The sequence below is a fragment of the Petaurus breviceps genome, unplaced genomic scaffold, assembly GCF_028583685.1.
Source record: "Petaurus breviceps papuanus isolate PSGF00001 unplaced genomic scaffold, PetGlider_PUasm1.0 90760, whole genome shotgun sequence".
In the NCBI taxonomy this organism is placed as follows: domain Eukaryota; kingdom Metazoa; phylum Chordata; class Mammalia; order Diprotodontia; family Petauridae; genus Petaurus; species Petaurus breviceps.
Window position 1 is genome coordinate 8327261 of NW_027187338.1, and position 17915 is coordinate 8345175.

At 42.0% G+C, this 17915-nt stretch overlaps 1 protein-coding gene across 2 annotated transcripts in view; it reads left to right on the forward strand.

Annotated features, from left to right (window-relative positions):
* The window catches only part of ZMPSTE24 (zinc metallopeptidase STE24), a 46600-nt gene that overhangs the window by 25264 nt on the left and 3421 nt on the right, over positions 1-17915 (forward strand). For both annotated transcript variants that reach the window (XM_069068062.1, XM_069068061.1), the window contains 3 exons: positions 6887-7071; positions 11235-11339; positions 16299-16442. In XM_069068062.1, the coding sequence (XP_068924163.1) occupies positions 6887-7071; positions 11235-11339; positions 16299-16442 (434 nt within the window). The remainder of the gene's footprint in view (positions 1-6886; positions 7072-11234; positions 11340-16298; positions 16443-17915) is intronic.

Here is a 17915-nt window from a genome sequence, read left to right on the forward strand (position 1 = left end):
CCTTCCTGCGACCATCATCCAAAGGCCGTCACAACCTGGCCCCCTCCTGCCCCTTCTTACTGTGCCTCATACATGGCATACAATCTTTAATCTTAGCTTTTGTACCAGCTGGCCTCCATGCATGGAGTACATCCCAGCCTTGCCATCACCTCCTCAAGTCTGTCTTTCCCCAAGATTCAGCTCAAGTACCTGCTACTTGAAGCCTTTCCTGATCTTCCAGCTGCTGTGGTCGAATGTTATCCCCCCCCACCCCAGCTCAATGATCTTGCATCTACTTTGTATGTGTGTGTATGAGTGAGATCTCCCCTTCCTAGATTGTGTATGTGTGTGTGTGTGTGTGTATACACATATATACACACACACATATACATATATATACACATAGGTATACATAATATACACACCCTCAACCGCCTTCAAGGACTAATCAAGGTCACACAACAACCAGAGCAGTTTGTAGTTCAGCCAAAGGGCAAACCCGGTCACACTGTATTCTTCCTTATATTTCCTTGCTGAAAGAATGTGGTCTTCACAAACATAATGAGCATCATATTGCTTGGTTTCTCTTTGGGTGGGCAAGAAGGGCTGGAAGGAGGGAGAAAATTTGGAACTCAAAATTGCATTTTTAAAAATAATCACTTAAAAAAAGAATGTAGTTTAATGATTCTGAGAGCAATGGGACCCTTCTCCCTTCAGTACTTTTTTTAAGCAATCTGGGTTAAGTAACTTGCTCAAGGTTACACGGCCAGTTATTTCTGGGTGTGGTGCTGAGTGTCTGAGCCCGGGATTTGATCTCCAGGTCGTCCCAACACTGGAGCTGGTACTCTTACTCACTGAGCCACCTGGCCGCCCCTAAGCAATTGGGGTTAAGTAACTTGCTCAAGGTTACACGGCCAGGTGTTTCTGGGTGGGTGCTAAGTGTCTGAGCCCGGGATTCGATCTCCAGGTCTTCTCAACACTGGAGCCGGTGCTCTTACTCGCTATGCTACCTGGCCGCCCCCCTTCAGTACTTATTATTCAACCAATATTTATTGAATGTCTGCTGTATGTGTTTAACATTGTGAGAGTAACAAAAATATAGGACAGTTCCAGTCTTTAAGAGGTTTACAGTATAATTGAGAAGAAACTAACATGAAAATCATGAGTAGATATTGATCGATGTGAAGCAATCTCAAAACAGTACAAGAAGATATGTAGTTATGTATTAAATTTTAGGAGGGCTGTAGGAATTCAGAGAAGGGTAAGCAGTCACACTTGGGGAAACTGGAAAGAAAGCTTCATGGAGAAGGAAAGCCTTGTCTTGCAGGATGTGCAGGCTTTAATGAGAAGGACATTCCAGCAAAGAGAACAACATGAGTGAAGTCATGGCAGTAGAAATGAGAGCGGTGCTTTCTGTGATCCATCTATCCCTCCTAACTGTCATCCTAGTTCTTGTTCTTTTGTGACTAAATCCCTTGAGAAGGCCATCTGCAATAGGTCTTTCCATTTCCTTTCCTCACTTTCCTTTTCTCTGGAGTTTGGCTTCCAGCTGAAACTACTGCTCTACAGTGACGTCTTTTGAATTCTCATCCTTCTTGACCTTCCTGCAGCTTCTGACCCTGTCAGTCTCTCTCATCTCTAGGATTTCACGGAACTCCTCTCTGCTTCTCATTCTAGCTGTCCAACAGCTTCTTTTCTATCTGCTGTGGTGGTTCCTCACCCAGATCACTTGTGTTAACTGTGGGTGTCTCCCAACTCTTTATCTTGAGCCCTTTTCTTCCCCTATAGTATTCACTTGGTGATCTCATCCACTCCCATAGATTCTGCTAGCATCTCCGGATGATTCTTAGATTTATTTGCTCAGCTCACACCTTTCTATTGAATTCCAGTATCACATCTCTTACTCCTGTTGTCATTTGGACATCTGGAACTATATCTCTCATAGACATCTTGAGCTCAACATGTCTAAAATGGAACTCTTTCTTCCCAAACTCACCCCTCTTCCTAATTTATCTATTAATGTTGAGTTCCCTAGTCCCTTCATCTTGGGACCTAGGTGTCATGTTTGACTCCTTATTCTCTTACCTGCTACATCCAATTAGTTGCTAAGTTATGTCATTTGTAGCTTTGTAATATATCTTGCATTTCCCTTTTCTGCCACTGCCGTCACCATGGTGTAGGTCCTCATCACCTCATGCATAGTCTATTGCAACAGCTGCTAGTGCAGGCCTGCACAATCTGGGGCCCCCCAGAGGATTTCAGGTGACCTGTAGATGATATGGAGGATATAAAACAAGCGTGTACAGCATTCCTCCTGAGGGCCCTATGTCGTGCAGGCCTGTGCTAGTGGGTTTGCCTGCCACAAGACTTCCCACTGCCTTCAGCCATCCAAGTGCATTTCTGGTCTTGGCATCCCCCTACTCAGTCAATGCTAATGGCTCCATGTTTTCTCCAGGATCAAATAGAAAATCCTCTGTTTGGCTGATAAAGCCCTTTATAACCTGGCCCCTGTCTCCCTTCCTAGCCTTCTTATATTTTATTCCCCTCTATGTGCTTGGTGATCCAGTGACACTGACCTGGCTGTCCTTGCACAAGGTTGTCTAGTGAAGTTTTTGCTGGCTTCCCCCTCTACCTGCAGTTTCCTCCTTCCTCCCCACCACTTGGCTTCCTTCAAGTCTCTACTAAGGTCTTAGTTTCTGCAACAAGCCTTTTTCAATCCTCTTTCATGCTGGTGCCTTCCCTCTGCTCGTTTTCTCCAGGTTATCCTCTCCGTAGCTGTTTGTGCAGGTGGTTTGTGTTGTTCCCTCATGTTGCACTGTGAGCTCCAAGAAGGCAGGGTGGTCTTTTTACCTGTCTTTGAATCCCCAGCGCAGTGCCAGCCTGGCATATAGTAGCTGCTTAATAAATGCTGGTTGACTGACATGGTAAATTCCTTGAAAATAGTAGAGCCTTTAATGTTTGTTGAATTGAATTGTCTGGCTTTTCAGGATGATTTCATCTTTTTTCACATGGTAAAGGTAAAGACTTCTGGAAAGTAGCCTAGGGAAGCGCTGGTAGGGTAATAGCGTAATAATAGAACATATAACAGAATACCATAGAATGCCATAATAGAACACATCCTGTAATATAATACTGTATTGAGGACTTTAAAAGGCCCATGATTTCATCAGTAGGGATACTCTCCAGCAGTATTGGTCACAACCCCATAGTCAGTGATTTCTTGACTTGTGGCCTAGAGAGTTCATCATCTAGTAGTCAGTTTCTGGTGGTGTGTGCCTTTTGGCTGTGGTTTAGATTCATCCCTAAATAAAGAGAGACAAGTCCACCACTAAGTTTTACCAGTTTTGTGAGGCCTGATAGAGCCTATGTGTCCGTGGCCTAGTGTCTGGAAACCCAGGGTCAGAAAATATCAATAAAGCCCATTCTTTTTTATGCTCAGGATTGGACCTATGTGGAACTCTGGGAGAGGAAATTCATTCTACAAATGCAGGTTCTTAGAGTGTTACCTGGGGAACTGAGGAGTTAAGTGACTCACTTGGGTCATGGCTAGTGTGTGTGTCCAAGGTGAAACCTGCAGTCTTCCTGACTCTAGGCTGGCCCAGTGCCTTGACTTTAGGACATGGTTCAAGGATTCATAGAACAATTGCTCACATGTATGTGATGCTTAATATACAAAATCTTACTTAGTCCTCACAACCTCCCAGAGGGGCAGCTGCTCTGCCTCTTCTTCACTTCTCCTTTTTTCCCTCCAGCTTCTACCCCTTCTGAGCTTTGGTGTACCTAGAACTGTTCTTACAGGACACTTATCTGCTCTTGTCTGCCTGTGTGTCTTTTTCAAATTTGAGTTTCCTGTGTATCCACATTGATTTCCTTTTTGTCCAAAATTATTTTGTTATATTAATATCCCTTGTTCACACCTTGCTTGGTACTATTACTCTGAACATTTGTCTGTAAACATCTGAGTTAGTGAGCTTTGTTGCTGTCATTTTTTTTCTTTTTGGAGGGGGAAGGCAGGACAATTGGGGTTAAGTGATTTGCCCAAGGTCACATAGCTAGTAAGTGTTAAGTGTCTGAGGCCAGATTTGAACTCAGGTCCTCCTGAGTCCAGGGCCAGTGCTCTATTCACTGTGCCACCTAGCCACCCTGTGCTGTACAGTTTTAAAGCACTTAAATTACAGATATCATTTGATCCTCTGAGGCACCAAGTTGCAGAACACAGCTGGGTGTGCTGTAGAGGCCTTGGTGCTGTGAATTGTCTGCTTCTTCCAGGAAAGATAAAAAAAGAGACATAGGAAGACTCTGTAAGCTAATACATGTGACAGAGTCATGTGGGATTTGCATTTTATACTTAGGATTAGAAAACCAGATCTGCCCATTAATAAAATCACCAGGAAGGGAAGCTGTAAACAAATGGGTTTTATTCAAAGAAAACGTAGCATGTGCAGAGAACATGCTGTCCTTGAATCAGGGCTTCGCTTGCCTCTTCCTCGCAGTGTGACTGACCAGGAGCCAGTGGTACAGCCTCCATGCTTCTATTTCTTCATCTGTAAAATGGGCTTAACAATGCTTGTGTCAATGTTCTCCTTATGTCTTTGGTTCTCACAGGATCAAATGAGATAAAGTTTGTAACAGTACCTGATAGTTATAAAGGTAATCTGATAGTAACAGAGCCTTTGATGAAATTGGTCCATCTTTTTGATGCCCCATCTGTGAATTGCCTCGTACTGTGTGTGTGTACGTGTGTGCATACACCATGTAGACACCCATAAACTATGTAGTGTGCTACAACTTTGACATTTTCTTGTTGCTTTACAAAACATGAGCCAATTCAGGCATAGACAAAAAATCTTTTTTTTTTTTCTTTCTGATTATTAGTTCCAGCATATTTGTGTGTCTGTAGGCAAGGGGCACTTTAGAACCATAGGCTTGCCTGAGGCCAACAATATTATTTTGCTAAAGAATTGCAGAGTTTAACCTAAGAAAGTAGATAGTGTATAATTTTTTTTTCCTTTTTGGAGGGGAAAAGGCAGGGCAATTAGGGTTAAGTGGCTTGCGCAAGGTCACATGGCAAGTGTTAAGTATCTGAGGCCATATTTGAACTCAGGTCCTCCTGACTTCAGGACACTGTGCCACCTAAAACACCCCTATAATTTTTTTTTTGGAGGGGGGAACACAAGGCAGTTGGGGTTAAGTGACTTACCCAAGGTCACACAGCTAATGGCAAATGTCTTGAGGGTTGATTGAACTCTGTCCTTCTGACTCTGGGGCCAGTGCTCTACTTACTGCACCCACCTAACTGCCCCAGTGTATAATTTTATATTTTATGATTTGCCTGAATTCCAGTGTCAGCTCATAGATCTAATTATAGAGAAGAATATCTTAGTTTATGCCCACCGACTTAGATCTTCAGTACCTTCCTACTTGTGCAGATGTTCTGGACTTTCCTCCCTTCCCTTCATCTATTACGTGACCCTCTGGCCTCAGCCTCTTACATGAATCTGTAGAATGTAGGTAGGCAACTGGAAGGCACAATGGATAGAGCTCTGGGCATGGAGTCAAGACCTTCTGGGCGGCTAGTTGGCACAGTGAATAGAGCACCAGCCCTGGAGTCAGGAGAACCTAAGTTCAAATCTGGCCTCAGACACAACACTAGCTATATGATCTTGAACAAGTCACAACCCCAGTTGCCCTCCAAAAAGCAAAAGAAAGACCTGAGTTGAGAAACAGTCTCAAATCCTAGTTGTATTGTATGTACTTGGGCAGGTCACCTGTGTCTGCCTTAGTTTCCACCTTTGAAATATGAGATCAGTAAGAGCACCTTCCTTGCAGGGTTGTTGGGAGGAGTAGATGAGAAAGTGCTTCTGAAGACCTTACAGTGCTACCATATGAGCAGTAGTTAGCAGCAGCTGGGCTGCCTAGAGTCATTGCCATTTACATAACAGTTTAGCACAGGGTGTTCCTTGGAATCAGCCCAGTGGCCCATACCTTCTGCATCTAGAGCAGAAATGTAAAATCCACTCTTCAAAAAGATGACCTTGAGTTGCTGCTTAAGGGTTAAATTATGTTGTATGCCACTCCTCTTTCTAGGATAAAAAGTGGTTACAGTTTTCACAAAAGTTGTCTCAATTTTATAAATCTAGAGAACGGCATTCCCAGTAACTTCTGTGTTACTATACTGAAAAAATCTAAATGTTAATCAGTACAAGTCAAAGAATATTGATTAAGTGCTTTAATAATCTCTGGTGACAGGCCTTTAAGAACCTGCCAGATTAAGAAAGGATTTGTTAAGTCAGAGTGTTAGCATGGTCCAGAGTGCTGGTCTTAGAGTTGGTCAGCCCAGCTGACTTGTCCCATCCTGGCTCTGATACTTAACCTGTCATGGGGCCTCACTGCGCCTAAGTTACCCTCTAGAAAACAGAGGCATTGACACATCTACTGCCCCTGTTAGAATGCATAAGGGTCATTCTTTGTAAACCTAAAAGCAAGCATCTTTCCCCTAAGTTAACACTTTTAAAGATCATTACTTCATCAGAGTGGGTTCCCTCCACTTATGCAGAACACCGCTTCTCTGCTATTCTTTGTGATTTGCTGTGGCTAGAATATGGACCACCTGGCGCCTAATGAGCCACTCTGCTCCTTGCCTGTCAGTGGGCCTGTCTGCCAGGCATTCCAGCTTGACCCAGCTCATACACTCCCTAATATGCTGATTTCTGTACTGATGACATCCCAGGGTTCAAGACAAAAAATGAATGCCAAAGATATTGTTGTGGCATATTGACTGAGTCCTCTTAGGACTAACATTGACAGAAAGGGTTTTTGTCCATTCCTCTCTTGATGACACTGAGTAGAACCAGGCAGTTTCAGGCCCCCCAGAATTTAGTTCATCTCTCCATTAAACTCCCAACAGGGTCGAAGCGCTCCTCCCACAGCAATGCTTACTTCTATGGCTTCTTCAAGAACAAGCGGATAGTTTTGTTTGACACGCTGCTGGAAGAATACTCGATGCTGAACAAAGAGCCACCGGAGGAGGGCTCCTTAGAGTCCCCCAAGAGTGAAGAGGGGGAAAGCCCAGAAACAAAGGCCAAAGTGAGAGTAAGTTTGACTTGCCTCTTTTTTCTGCTTCAGTATCTGCAGCTGCTGTTGTCAGCCCCTGCTTAGACAACGTGAAATCTCCCTAGACCTGACCACTGCTGATAAAATTGCCTTATCCCTCTTGTTCTGGGGTTGGAAGCTGTTGGGCTTTGCTTGCCACAGGGAACAGGACTGATTTGTGACACAGCCACAGGCTCTTACTAGTGTTTTGCAGACCTTACAGTACATATGAGCAGTAGTTAGCAGCAGCTGGGCTGCCTAGAGTCATTGCCATTTGCATAACAACCCAGCACAGGGTGTTTCTTAGAATCAGCCCAGTGGCCCATACCTTCTGTATCTAGAGCAGAAATGTAAAATCCATTCTTCAAAAAGATGACCTTGAGTCATTATGATTAAGGGTTAAATTATGTTGTATGTACACTCCTCTTTCTAGGATCAAAAGTGGTTACAATTTTCACAAAAGTTGTCTCAATTTTATAAATCTAGAGAATGGGTTTCAGATAGAGGTCCTATATTTTGGAGGGATGTCTTTGTCTTAGGAAAAAGAAGTATCTGATTTTCTGGATAAGAGATTTCTTTTTTTTGGGAGGAGGGAGGGCAAGCCATTTGGGGGTAAGTGACTTGCCCAAGGTCACATAGCTAGTAAGTGTTAAGTTTCTTGAGGCCAGATTTGAACTCAAGTCCTCCTGACTCCAGGGCAGGTGCTCTATTCACTGTGCTACCTAGTTGCCCTGATAAGGGAATTCTTGAAAACCCCCAAAAGACAGGGTTCCTTACTAAAAATGTCATTGAAACTACATCAGCACACAATGTCTGGGAAGAGCAGTAGAACTAGTATGTTTAGCCTGATCCTCAAGCCCATCGTGGTGACTGGACTGCCATCATTACCATGTGGAGGCAGCATTAACTGGAATTTTTAAGGAGGAGAAATGCTGTTTCTGGTTTCCAGAAAATAATTTGGCTAGACCCACATAATAATAAACCAACAATCAAGGCACCTGGTGGAGCAATGAATAGAGTGCTAGGCCTGGAGTCAGGAAGAGTTGAATTCAAATCTTCCCTCAGACATTTATTAGCTGGGTGACCTATGGCAGGTCACTCAGCCTCAGTTTCCTCAACTGTAAAATGGTGATAATAAGAGGGATGTTGTGAGTCAAATGAGATAATATTTGTAAAACTAGTGCAGTGTCTGGCCCATAGTTAACTCTATATTAATGCTTATTCTCTTCCCTTCCCCCTACTGTGTGCTAGATACTATTTTAGTTCTAGAGACACAAATACAAGCCCCTTAGACTTGCGTTGTTTGGGGTCCAGAGGCCCCTCTGGTGTTTCTCCTCAGTGTGCTGAGAGGCAGTGGGAGAAGCAGGGTGTTGTGTTCCTGTGGCAGAACTTGGTACTTTGCCAATATCAGAAGGGCAGTGTTCCAGGAAGGGCTAAGTCCAAGATAAGACCATTGGAAAACAGCCTGGTCAGTGCCTGAGTCTCCAGGGTGTGTTTGGGCAGAAGGCAAAGTCCAAAATTAACTCTGTGTTAGCAATGAGTGAGACCAGGCTGTTCAGGGGTCCTGGGGGTGCTTTGTGGCCCAGGGAAGATGGAGGGAGGGGAGGATATACTTTAGAGAGTTACTGCCTTTCTTTGCCTGTTTTCCTCCCCTGGCCCCATGTATCCTGGGAAGAGAATCAAACTTTTTTCCAACATAAATTTTTTTTCCTGCTACTGTCATTAAGACAAACAAAGGGTGAAATTGAAGTCTCATCCAAAACCTTGTCAGGGTAAGACCTAAGGACAGGTTTGTAAAGTTGCAGGGTCATAGAATTTAGAGCAGGAAGAGGCCTTAGGAGTTATATAGTTTGACCTTATCTTACTACACAGGGGGAGTCTTTTGCTACAGGCAGGGGAAATGACTTGTCTAAGGCCATGTGTATATGATAATTTTTTTTAATTTTATGTTTATTTTTAATTTACAGCATTTGTTTCCACAAGATTTTTGAGTTACAAATTTTCTCCCTGTCTTTCTCCTACCCACCACCCCAAAACAGTGATCCCACTGAATACCCCCTCCCCTCATCTGCTCTCTCCTATATTTTCTTCTATCCCCCCTCCTACTTTTCCAGTAGGGCAAGATGGATCTCCATACCCCAGTGCTTGTATATCTTATTTTCCAGTTGCATGTAAAAAAAAAAAAATTTTTTTTAAACATTTGATTTTAAAACTTTGAATTCCAGATTCTTTCCCTTCTTCTCTCGTCACCCACCCTTACTGGGAAGCTAAGCAATTCAGTATAATTTGTACATGTGTAGTTACACAAAACATTTCCATAGTGGATATATTGTAAAAGGCTGACTATTTCCCTCCATCCTATCCCGCCCCCCACTTGTTCTGTTTTCTGCTTGGATCCTGTCCCTTTTCAAAAGTGTGTGCTTCTAACTACCCTTCCCTCCAATCTGCCCTCCCTTCTATTATCCCTCCTCTTATCCCCTTCCCTCCTACTTTCTTGTAGGGTAAGATACCCAATTGAGTGTGTATGTTATTCCCTCCTTAAGCCAAATTTAATGAGAGTAAAGTTGTCCCATTCTCTTTTGCCTTCCTGTTCTTCCCCTCCATTGTAACAGTTTTCCCTTACCTCTTTTATATGAGATAATTTACCCTATTTTGTCTCTCCCTATCTCCTCTCATCATATTCCTTTCTCACCTCTTAATTTTATTTTTTAAATATCATCCCTTCCTATTCAATTGATCCTATGCCCTCTATGTATACCTGTACACATATATACACACACTCACATATGTATTCATATGTATATATACCCTCCTATATAAAATGTGTATGTACTCATATATATACATTTATATTCACTTTAGCTATCCTCATACTGAGAAGTTTCATAAGTTACAATTATCATTTTTCCATGTAGGAATATAAATAATTCATTGATAAGTTCCTTATGATTTCTTTTCCCTGTTTGTTTCTCTTTTTTCTTGTATCTGAATGTCAAATTTTCTGTTCAATTCTGGTTTTTTCATCAAGAATACTTGAAAGTCCTCTATTTCATTGAATGACCATATTGTCCCCTGAAGCATGATACTCAGTTTTGCTGGGTAGGTGATTCTTGGCCACCTAGCCGCCCTATGAAGCTCATCTTTTATGTCCTGTTCTTTTTTATTTTTTTAAAGCAATTGGGGTTAAGTAACTTGCTCAAGGTTACACGGCCTGGTGTTTCTGGGTGGGTGCTAAGTATCTGAGCCTGGATTTGAGCCCAGGTCTCCCGACTCTGGGGCTTGCACTCTTACTCACTGCGCCATCTGGCTGCCCCATTATGTCCTGTTCTTGATAAAGCTTTGCTATCTCTCGGTGGTGATTGGTTCTCTTTTTTAGATGTTCACTAATTCCTCACCATCCTTGAATTCTCACCTCAAATGCCTACCCCTTCAGCTACCTTGCATGATGCCTGTGGTTGGTAACAGACTTTTCCCTTTAGATTTCCTCTCTAGTGCCCAGGTAATATGTCATGTAGTGGGAAGAGAACTCTACCAGGAGCAATCTGACTTCACCTCTTAGTAACTGTGTGATCATGAGTAAGTTCCTTAGTCCTCTGAGCCTTGGTTGCCTTATCTGCAAAGTGAGGGTAACAATATCTATCACTGCCTACTTTACAGGATTAAATATGATCATGCCTTGTAAACAAATGTTAAAGCTTTATTTATGTGGATTTCAACTATTATGATGATGGTATATTATAATTCTCTATGTATCTTATTCTTCTGCCAGACTACAAGTTCTGTGAAGGTAGTGACTGTCTTGTTTGCCCTTGCATTTCTCCTAGCCCCAGTGCATGCATGCTTTGTGCAAATTAGGCACTCAATAACAGCACCTATTTATTACATGGAAGACACTGGATTAGGCTCTTTCCAATAAGTATATGTTGAACAAAAGAATGACTGTTGCTGAACAGACGTTGCTGAGGGTGACAGAGTATAAGACAAAGCAGTAACCCCCCTCACCTGCCTCTTGGGAATACAAAAGGAAAAAACCCAGGGCTTATCCTGAGCATGGGCTGAGCTTGGTGAGGCTCTCTTTTGGCCATATTCATACTGTTGATTCAAGAATGTTCCTTAAAATAGATTTGTATACTGATTATTATTAATTTTTTTTTTTTACTCAGAATAAGAAACAAGGCTGTAAAAATGAAGAGGTTCTTGCTGTTCTTGGCCATGAACTGGGACATTGGAAGTTAGGCCACACTGTCAAAAATATCATTATCAGTCAGGTGAGTGTGTGAGCATTCTGGTTTGCTTAGAAGACCTGCTTTTCCAGCTTCTTTGCTGTAAGTGGAATAGATACTTGTGCTTCCTCATAAACAAATCTTTTCCTGTCGAGGACAGCCAAGAGTCACTATTTTGCCTCTCTTCTCCATATTCATTTTCAGTTACTAGTGTTACAGAAGTCATTGATTTCCAAAGTCAGGGGTGGGAAACATGTGACCTCAATTCCACATGTGGCCATCTACGTCTTCAAGTGCAGCCTTTTCTTTGACTGAATACAAACTTCACAGAACAAATTCCCGTAATAAAAAAAAATTTATTCTGTAAAATTTGGACTCAGTCAAAAGGCCACACCCAAGGACCCAGAGGGCCACATGTTCCTCACCCCTGACCAAGACTTTGACAAATGCAGCCATTAAAGGGAAGGACAACATAGAGAGAAGAGTAATATATGGAGTGGGAATTCTTTTTTTGGAGACTAGGTCTCCTTATCTCACCCAGGCTGAGCATAGCACCTGCCTATGGGCCCAGTCCTAATACTGATCTGTAGGGAAGCTTTAAGGTTAAACTTTTTTTTTCTTCTAACCCAGACTGATTCACCCTTCTTTGGGCAGCCTGGTGGTCCTCTCTTCTGGGAGCTCAATATATTGCTCCTAGAATCAATGCAGATAACCCTTTTGGCTTTATCCTGTCACAGCTCACAACTCCTGAACTTAAGCAATCTCTCAACCTCCCAACTAGCAGGGATTTATAGGCACGTGTTGCCACACCTCACTAACTCTGGAGTGGACATTTTTGCTGGGTTTGGGTCTTTATCCCAGAGTTGAGTTCATAAGATTTAGAGTTGGAATGGACTTTAGAGATCACTTAGGCTAGAGATTCTTAACCTGGGGTCTGGGAAATTAAATATTTTTTTAACTATTTCATTATTATTCGTTATGTTTGTAATTCTATAGGGTACTTTATTTTATCCATTTTCTTTAAAAAAAAACCCACTATTCTAAGAAGGGTTCCATAAGCTTTACCAGACTGCCCATGGGGGTCATGATACAAGTCTGAGAACCCCCAATCTAGTCCAAGCCTCTGATGTGAAAAGGGCAGCCCAGGGAGCTTGGCCAAGGCCACTTCACTTGCCTAAGTCGCGGAGTCAGGACTTGAATTCAGGTTCAGAATCCATCCATCATTCAGAATCCAACACACCCTGCTTTTTTAAAAAAGATTATTGTTATTGTTATTATTCTTTGTCCTAGTCTTTGATAAACAATAAACACACATGCGACAAATTTACCATACTGTGTACAACTACAAATCACCTTGACATTCAGGCAAAGGACCAGTACAGGCTTACCTCATTTTATTGCACTTCATTTTATTGTGTTTTTCACTAATTAAAGGTTTGTGGTAGTCCTATATCAAACAAGTCTACAAACCTATCTATAGAGATATAAGACTGTTCAACCAACTGCCCATTCCCCCATCTCTCTTCCTTCCCTTGGGCCTCTGTATTCCCTGAGACAAAATAATACTGAAATTATGCCACTTAATAACTCTACAAGGGCCTCTAAGTGTTCAAGTGAAAGAGTCAATCGATGCAGCAAACTTCATTATTGTCTTATTTTTAAGAAATTTCCACAGCCACCCCAGCCCTGAGCAGCTAATACTCTGATCAGTCAGCAGCCATCAACATCTTGGCAAAACCCTGCACCAGCAAAAAGATTATGACACACTGAAGGCTTAGATGATGGTTAGCATTTTTTTAGGAATAAAATATTTTTAAATTAAGGTATATATTGTAGGGTTTGGGTTTTTTTGTTTTGTTTTTTGCTTTTTGGAGGGGGAAGAGCAGGGCAATTGGGGTTAAGTGACTTGCTCAAGGTCACATAGCTAGTAAGTGTTAAGTGTCTGAGGTTGGATTTGAACTCAGGTTGTCCTGAATCCAGGGCCAGTGCTCTATTTGCTGCGATACCTAGCTGCCCCTGTTTTTTTGTTTTGTTTTGTTTTTGTTTTTTATTGAATACTATTGCATACTTAATAGACTATAGTACTGTGGAAAAATAATTTTTTATATGCACTGGGAATCCAAAAATTCATGTGACTCACTTTATTGTGATAATCACTTTATTATGGTGGTCTGACACCAAACCTGCAATGTCTCTGGGGTATGCCTGTACCTTGAGACATTCTCATCCTAATCTTCATCAGTATGGTATGTCATTTTACTAGTTTACAGGTCTGAGGAGGAAAGCAGCATGAAATGAGTCACTGACTCATTTTATCCTTTTGCCAGTCAACTATTCACAACAAAATTTTCTTTTCCACAACCATTTTTTTTTTTTACCAGTTTTTTGCCCTTGATCACAAGAAGATTTTGGTCCACACCTTTTCATAAAATTTTTATTGCTACCTTGTTTTTGTATCTCCTTTTTCCCTTCCTTTCAATTTATTTTTTTCTTTTTGGAGGGGGAAGGTAGGGCAATTGAGGTTAAGTGACTTGCCCAAGATCACATGGCTGGGGGGGGGGCGTGGGGGGGGTGTCTGAGGCTGGATTTAAACTTGGGTCCTCATGACTCCAGAGCCAGTGCTGTATTCACTGTGCCACTACCCACCTCCTTTCCCACAAAGCCATCCCATGTGACAAAAGAATTGAAAAAGTGGGGTAAAAGCAGCCCAGGAAAACTAAGTAACTCAGTCAAATCTGTCGTCATATTCACTGTTCTATACCTCTTAGTCCCCCACCTCTGCCCTCAATAAAATTTTTTGCCTTTTTTTTGAGGGCAATTGGGGTTAAGTGACTTGCCCAAGGTCACATGACCAGTTTTGTGTTAAGTGTCTGAGGTCAGATTTGAACTCAGGTCCTCCTGACTCCAGGGCTGGTACTCTACTCACTGTGCCATCTAGCCACCCCAGTCCCCCACCTCTGCAAAAAAAATAGTGGGGTACATTCATATCTCTTCTTTGGAGTTGTTTTGGTCACTGTAGTTATAGAATGGTCAGATTTGATTGTTACTTCTCTTTCCATTACGTGTGTACATAAAATAATACACATATGCATACACATAAATATTTATATATGTGTGAAATCACAGGACCAAACAAAAAATACCAAATTCTCTCTCCCTTTCTCTCTCCACTCTAATCTTTCTCCCTTTCTGTCCTCTTCTCTCTCATCTACCTTAATGTCCTTTCCCTCTTCCTCCCCCCCCACTACTACTCTTTATTTTCCCCATATCTCTTTATATATGCATATAGATAAAATATATATTATAGATACATTTTGTATATATATAATCTCACAGAGGCATCTTTCTATCTAGAGAGAAGGATGTAGCTGTTCTGCACCTTGGAGCCTTCAGAGAGTTGCCTAGGCTCCCGAGAGGTTGTGACTTGTCCACAATTGTCTGGCCATTATGTGTCAGAGACAGAACCACAATTTGTCTAGTAATTTCTATTCCCTTTGTGTTTGAATTCCATTAAAACCTGTGTCATAGGCAGCTTTGTTCCTTCATTTAGTCACAGGATTCAGAGCTGGAAGGGACCTTAGAGATAATATACTTCATTTATTACTGGACAGAAAGCCAAGTTTTTTTTTAGTCCATCCACATGGGAAGTAGTAGAAGAACAGACCTAAAAGATTTGGTAAATGTGGGTGAACTAAATATTCATTGAGGAGGATGATATTTCTCCACAAATGAGCCGAAGGCTCTATCAGACAGAAAGTGAGAACTAAAAAAGTCACCCAGACAGGAGAGTTGTGCTTTGAAACAAGCATCAGTAAGGCCTGTGCTTTTGGAGGGAACTGATAGGCAGCAGGCAAAGATGGCACCTGCCATTGAGGCCACATGGCTGCTGCTAGAATAAGGCTCAGACTTGAAATTTGAATGGTAACATAACTTGGCAGTCAAAAAAGTTAGCAGAGGGGCGGTTAGGTGGCGCAGTGAGCAAAGCGCCAGCCCCGAAGTCAGGAGGACGCAAGTTCGATTCTGGCCTCAGACATTTAACACCCACACAAAAAAACTAGCCGTGTAACCTTGAACAAGCTACTTAACCCCAATTGCCCTCCAAAAAAGCCAAAAAAAGTTAGCATAGTCTTAGGTGTCATACAACTAGTTTTGTATAAGCAAAATTAATGTGGTTGGGATATGATGGGCAACTGTCAGTTGGGAAAAAATCTTTGTATCAGGTATCTTTGATAATGATCTGATATTCAAGAGCCGTTCTCTAATGGATGAGTAGTTAGAACATGTAGAAATGGAAAATTATTCACCATCATATGAAAGATTGCTTCAGATCACTAATAAGAAATTCAGATCAAAACAACTTAGAGATTTCACTTCACACCCAGAAAATTAGCAAAGCTGACAAAAGATTAAACTAGACAGTGTTGGAAGTTGTTGGAAGACAGATCCCCTTTTACATTGTTGGTCATGCTGTAAATTGGTTCAGTTTGCCCTCATTCAGACTTGAAAGAGATATCACAGGGAAGTGGGGAAGGCCCTGGACATACAACAGGCAGACCTCAGTGCAAGTGTTGGCTTTATGATTGTTTTCTCAGTGATTTTCAGAAGTCACCTGATTGCCCTTGGTTCTGTTTCCTCTTCTGTAAAGTGAGAATGCTAACCCTTGCGCTGGCTTTCTCATTGGATCATCGTGTATGGATCAGATAGAATCATGGCTATAAAACTCTCTTGCATCCTTGAAGTGCTGAGGACATTTTAGCTGTTAGTTAAGAGTATCTCCAAGAACAGGCTTGGTCTGGGAACACTAAATGCTTCCAGACCTTTTTTCCTTGCTATCTGGGGCAGAAGTGAAACTAAGTGCATGGCATTTTCTGTGATCACATTTAATGTCATTCTTAAAATGAGAATATGTGGTAGAATTTAAAAATAAAATTCAGGCTGTTGAATGTTGCCCTGTGCTGAGCTCATTCTAACCATAACTTGGTATATCTGTCTCTTTCATTTTAGATGAATTCTTTCCTTTGTTTTTTCTTATTTGCTGTATTAATTGGTCAAAAAGAACTCTTTGCTGCATTTGGTTTTTATGATACTCAGCCCACTCTGATTGGACTAATGATCATCTTCCAGTTTATTTTTTCACCTTACAATGAGGTAAAGTATAGTCTTTTAAATGTGTTTCCATAGTTTACTAAATCCTGGACCTCTCGGGCAGTCTTTGAAATGCTAGCCCCTTCCTTCCCCATGGAAAGCTCTGAAAGTTCAGCAAATCTGTTTATTCAGCATATGGACAAAATGATGGGACAAGGGAGGATGATTTTAGTTTGTCAGGTGCTCGTCATAGTTGGAGTGACTAGGCTGTGAGCAGAACAGTCTGCCACCTGGACCAAAGTAGTGACTAGACACTGGTACTAAACATAAAAGAAAACATTGGAATGATGGTTAAATTTGAGAAAAGACATAGTGTGCCAAGAGATATGACACTCGGATGGCCAAGGACCCTACCATAAGTGGTCAAGGAGGAAACTCCATACTAACTCTCAAACCCTTGGAAAGTAGACAAGGAAACTCAGCATCTGGGAGGAAATTATGGGTAGGGCTGAGAGACAGGCCTGGCATACATAGCTTTTGTCCTTCTGGAAATAGGAGGAAATCTTCCCCCAAAGATCTGAAACCTGAGGAAATGGGACAGCAGTTTGGCTGAAGAGGGTCATACTCGGAATATAGATGACCTCAACAGCCAACCAACCTAGTCCATTCCCCTTCAGTGAAGATTAGTGACCTACCCATGATCACAGAGACAGTGAGTAGCAAGGCCAAGATTCAGACCCAGACCCTCTGGCTTCAAGCCCATTGTTATTTTGACTGTACCACATGGCTTGTCATGGGTGGAATTTAAAGAGAAGCAAATTCCTACCCAGTATAAGGAGAATGTTCTAACAGAAATTCTTTGAGGTTGTGAGAGCTTTTTTATTGGAGATTAGATGATCCTTCATTGGGGAGGGTTTTATTGCTTAGCGGTGAATTGGATCAGATGCCCTTAGAGACCCCCTGCAACCCTGTTCTCTGAGGATGTGCTATGCTTGAAGACAGTGGCAATAGTAAAATCTACCTTTGGAATCAACAGTTAACCCAAAAGAAGAGTGAAGCCAGTATAGTCAAGTCCTTGTTAGACCCTAGCCTAGAAGCATGCCTGAATGAATTGGGGAACATTCAGTGAATACAGATCCTGATGTAACTGGTATCCCAGGAATTTAGTGGAAAGTCACTAAGAGAATAGCACTGGCAGGGTACAAACTACAGAAAGGAGGGGATTGGTGAGGTGGCATTGAATATGAGGTTCACTACAAAAAACAGTCATCTAGAATTTATTGGGCATGGGCAGTACTGTGGGATGGACACAAAAGTGGGGTATCCTTTGGCCAATTTCCTCAGTGAACACTACCTCTACCAACACAGGGCCAGTGTTATAGGGTACACTCTTCCTAAGAGTCAGTTACCCAAAAAAAGCAATTAATGAGCCTCTTTACACTTAGCTAGGCTGGTCCTCAGAGGGCAGAGACACAAGCTCTTCTTACAGCCTTTCCAATCTGATGCTCGGAACTTGCCTCAATTTAGACTCCCCAG